At 43.1% G+C, this 4,511-nt stretch overlaps 1 protein-coding gene across 1 annotated transcript; it reads right to left on the reverse strand.

Annotated features, from left to right (window-relative positions):
• Positions 1 to 261: 261 nt before the first annotated feature.
• LOC109777572 (cytochrome P450 CYP72A616) lies at positions 262 to 2,415 on the reverse strand. The gene is made up of 4 exons (XM_020336189.4): positions 1,840 to 2,415; positions 1,492 to 1,736; positions 888 to 1,272; positions 262 to 808 (listed from the first exon to the last, which is right to left on the reverse strand). The coding sequence occupies exons 1-4, from the start codon at positions 2,353 to 2,355 to the stop codon at positions 383 to 385; spliced, it is 1,572 nt and encodes a 523-aa protein (XP_020191778.1). The 5' UTR covers positions 2,356 to 2,415; the 3' UTR covers positions 262 to 382.
• Positions 2,416 to 4,511: the final 2,096 nt, after the last annotated feature.

The following is a 4,511-nucleotide window of genomic DNA, read 5'->3' on the forward strand; positions in this document are numbered from 1 at the left end:
TTACACACTCTTGAATGTGTCTTGATCTTGTTGGTTTTCTCAACAATTAATGGATATCTCCCTTGACTTAGGGAAACTTCATGAGAAGAAATGGACCCTTGAGTGCCATGAGACTTTCCTTTGAAGAGTCAATATTCATGAAGCGACATCTTAACAAGCGCTTGAAGGAAGGATAGCGAAAAAGGACGTATCTTCCTTTCCACAGTACAACATGAAAAATTAAAATCAAGAACAAACATATGTTTTTCTAGCAGTGTTACATATGCGCAACATGGTTGGACTTTATTTCAAACATCTGTAGGTATGAAAGGTTATTACATGGCCAACTACTAAACACTATGTAATAAAAATGACATCATGCACACTGCTATAATACTCACCATCATATTGCCCTGAGCTTAATTTGTGCACCATGCATGGGGCGCAACATTTTCTGGTTATGCGGCACATGAGAATACGTCGGGCCAAGGTCGAATTCGAAATGTTGAAGGATCATGCACACAGCCATCTTGGCCTCAAGCAGAGCAAAATTCTGACCGATGCAGATCCGTGGACCCCAACCAAATGGGAGGAAGGCACCAGGATCCTTGGATGCCTTGGCGATCCCATCAGCAAACCTTTCTGGCTTGAACTCATGCACATCGCTTCCCCATATGTCTGGGTCATGGTGGATAAGCAGCACAGGAAGCTCGATGATCACACCGGCAGGGTAGGTGATGCTTCCAATCTCTATCTCCTTGTATGTTTTTCGCATGAATGCAACGGCGGGCGGATAAAGACGGAGAACCTCGTAAAGAATCATGGTCACCTACAAGTAGAGTGGTAAATTTTAAAACTCTAGTTGCCATTAGTTTAGTGTTAGTAGTGCAATATCAAAATGTACTCACAGTTTTGAGTTTGCTAAAGCCGTCATACTCGGGCTTATTCTTCGCAAATAGGCCAAGGACCTCCTCCCTTGCACGGTCCTGCCACTCAGGGTGCATGGCCAGTACGATCATTGTCCAAGTGAGAAGTACCGATGTCGTCTCTGACCCTGCAAAATAGAACAATTTGCATTCCTCTATCACTTCTTCAATTGTCATTCCTAGGATGGGCTGACCCTTGTCGTCTGTTTCCCTCATGTTTGACTCAAGCATTAAGCCGAGTAAATCATCTTTGGTGCTTTCTCCTTGTTGCATCGCTTGCATTCTTTTTTCAATCAGGCCTCGTAGAATGGATTCAATCTCGTTATTAGTCTGATGCATCAGTCTGTTCTTCTTGGTAGGCAAGGACCTGCAAATTGCATTGGTCCGATGCATATCAGTACATATATATATATATATATATATATATATATATATATATATATATATATATATATGGATAGATAAATTTTACACACACAAAAAAAAATGGTTGTCGCTGCTAAATCGGTACTCTCGTAACCAGGAATGAAGATATTCTTAACCAGGAATTATTAGAAAGGTGATTAAGTGTTAGGGAGTTACTCACATATAACCAGGAATGAAGATCTTCTTAACTTCGGCCACAATGCGATCGGCTTGCACAGACTGCAGCTCGAAAATCCTTCTTCCTTCGAGGTAGCTGCTGCCAAACGCGGTTCGTGAGATGACATCTCCGGTGAGGGTCTGGAACGCCGGGCAAACATCCACCTCGCACCAACCGTCAGAACCAAGGGACTGGGTCCATCTACTCACAAGCTCTTCACAACACGCAGAGAACGCCGGCATCATGAGCTGGAAATTGAGGGAGCCATGCGTGTCTTCAGTAACGAACTTACTCATGGTAGTACAGTAGTCTGGTAAAAAATTAGAGTAATAGTAAATAAATTACACTTACCTTGAGCTTCTCGATATGGAACGCGGGGTTGAGGATCCTCCTGTGCTTGACCCACTTCTCGCCCTCGTAGACCGCCACGCCGCCGGCCAGGAGCCTGGTCAGCGTGGGGAACTGGAGCTTCTCGAAGTGGCCGAACTTGTTGGACATCACCTCCCGGGTGACGCCGGGGTCGGCGATGGTCACCTTGGGGACGGGGCCGAACCAGGAGACGCACGTCTTGCCGTGCTCCCGGACGGTGTTGTAGAGGTAAGGCGCGACGTGGGCGCGGATGTCATGGCAGCGCAGCGGCAGCGCCCTTGAGGACGCCTCCTTGCCCTGCCGCCCGTAGTCGCCGAGGTCGCCGACGGGGAAGCGGTGCGGCGTCCCGCGGAGGCCCTGCGCGCGCAGCGCCCGCTGGAGCCGCCGTGGCCGCCACCACGTGTAATCAACCAGCCGCTTGACCTGCCAGAGAAGCGCCAGGCCCAGGAAGGTCCATAGCACCGTGGCTGGGGGACTCACAAGCACTCCAAGAACCATTGCTTTGTTTCTCGAGCAAGATGGAGGAAGAAAGGCTAGATGAGAGTGAACTGTGTACTTGATGGGTGAGGGGTTCGGCCACGGAATATATAGAAAGCAGTGCCACAGAATTCCAATGGTGCCAATTTGTCTAAGGATTCTGGTACTTGCTTTTGGACAGATTGGTCAACGATGCCACGTCCATTTGTCCGTTGCTCCCAAGGAACTTGGTGGAGAAGAAACTAAAATGGATCTGATTGGGCAGATACTGGACGGTGACGCGGCAGGCCTCCATGTGGGCGTTGTTTCCTCTCTGCTTCCTGTTGCTTGGCTTGAGCTTAGACTTTTTTTGTGGGGAGGTTGGATGTAGCACTGCCTTTTAATTTTTTATAGGGATTTTGGACGTAGTGCTGAGCAACGCACGATTGGTTCATTTTTCGGTAGTGATTTTTAGTGCTGTTTTGACAGTTTTCTTCTGTTTGGTTTACTGTTTTATTTTTATTTATTTTCCGTTATTATCAGGTTCATTCGTTTTATTTTTTAAAATCCTGAACACTTCTAAATTTCTGACGTAAAACTTGATAATATTTAAAATTTATGTTTCAAAAAATTAAGGCCATCTAGTGAAGAGTTTTTTTGAACTCACGAATATTTCTTAAATTCCATGAATATTTATTAACCCCTGAAACAGTTTTCACAATCTGAGAACATTTTTTATTAATTCTTTTTTTTGACCATTTACAGTAGGGGAAAAATCCATACTGTGATTTTTTTTCATTAAAAATAAGGGGTTAAAAAGTGTTACAAGCTGGCATGATCATGCCTGTTAGAATCAGTTAGTAAAATCATTTTTTATTAATTCATGAATAGCTTTTAAAATTGAAGAGGCTTTAAGTTCCTCAACTTTCCAAAATAATACAACCTTTATAGAGAAGTGCAGCAGCCTTTTTCTGGAGGTAAACCAGTTGCCAAATCAGAGAGAAAACACAAAGCTGAAGAAAATCAGTCGTGAGGAGCCTCCACGCAGCGCCCAAGTAGGTTGGCACCCGACATCGCATTATATGACTTACCTCGATTGTTTGACGCAGAGAGCGTCCAACGGAAGGCCTTGAAAGGATGTACCACAAAACGGCAACACAATATTTGTGAGTTCAAAGTAAATATCAAGAAAAATTCAATGATAGTCCAGAAATCAAATTGGTCATATTTGGATCAAGGATTTGCAAGAGGGATCAGTATACTTTAGTTTGGATTGTTCTCTCTAAGTGACTAATTTCTATGGCAGTCAAGAATACAAATATAAAGTTCTATCCTCACCACTAAGGCTAAAGAGATAGTTGCCTAGTTGCATTAGTGATGAACTGGAGGTAAATAAAATGTATTATCACCATTATGTCATTTTACTTAATGCAATGCACTTTTTTATTACTTAATACTTGAGATGCATGTTGGATATATGTGTTAGTATGGACTAGTAGCTATAGATGCTAGCTGGATAGCAGTCTATGGGCACTTGGATGTAATGCCTATATGTTATCATGACATTTATGATTTGTCATACACACTTACTCCCTTCATTACATAATGTAGTGCCCCCGTGCTTTTCGAGATTTAAGTTTGACCATAAATTTAACCAACGTGGGCGACTCCGACTACATTATGGAATAGAGGGAGTACAATTTATTCAACACACGTGTATATTTAAGTTAGTGCACCATTGCTCTTTGGAGAGATGTCTCTAGTGAACTTCTGAACCCCGCTCCAATGTTCCTCATTGATAGAACATTTCATTTACTTTTATATTCTCTAGTTTATTACTTTTAATATTAATAACAATTCCAAACACTTGGTTGTGCAACTAGCAAAACTACTGAGATTGGCAACCTCACTATAACCTGTTGGGGACACAAGTTAAGTTCCTTAGTTGAGTGCATGTCTGATCATTAGGCATGTGTTTTTTTATTGACAAATTGATACCTTGGTTCCTTAACTGAGAGGAAGCCTTACCGCTTGCTACCAACCATCTATGCTTCAGGTGCAAGAAAAAAACTATTCTGAAAGTAGCAGGTCCCCAAATCGGATATAACGGTTCAACGAGCCTCCGCGTTGTTGCAGTTGACAAGAAAGGTGGTGTGTCCCACAAATGAAGAAATGGGTCAAAGAAGAAGAAAACTAGG

The sequence above is a fragment of the Aegilops tauschii genome, chromosome 6 (genome assembly GCF_002575655.3).
Source record: "Aegilops tauschii subsp. strangulata cultivar AL8/78 chromosome 6, Aet v6.0, whole genome shotgun sequence".
NCBI classification, from domain to species: Eukaryota; Viridiplantae; Streptophyta; class Magnoliopsida; order Poales; family Poaceae; genus Aegilops; species Aegilops tauschii.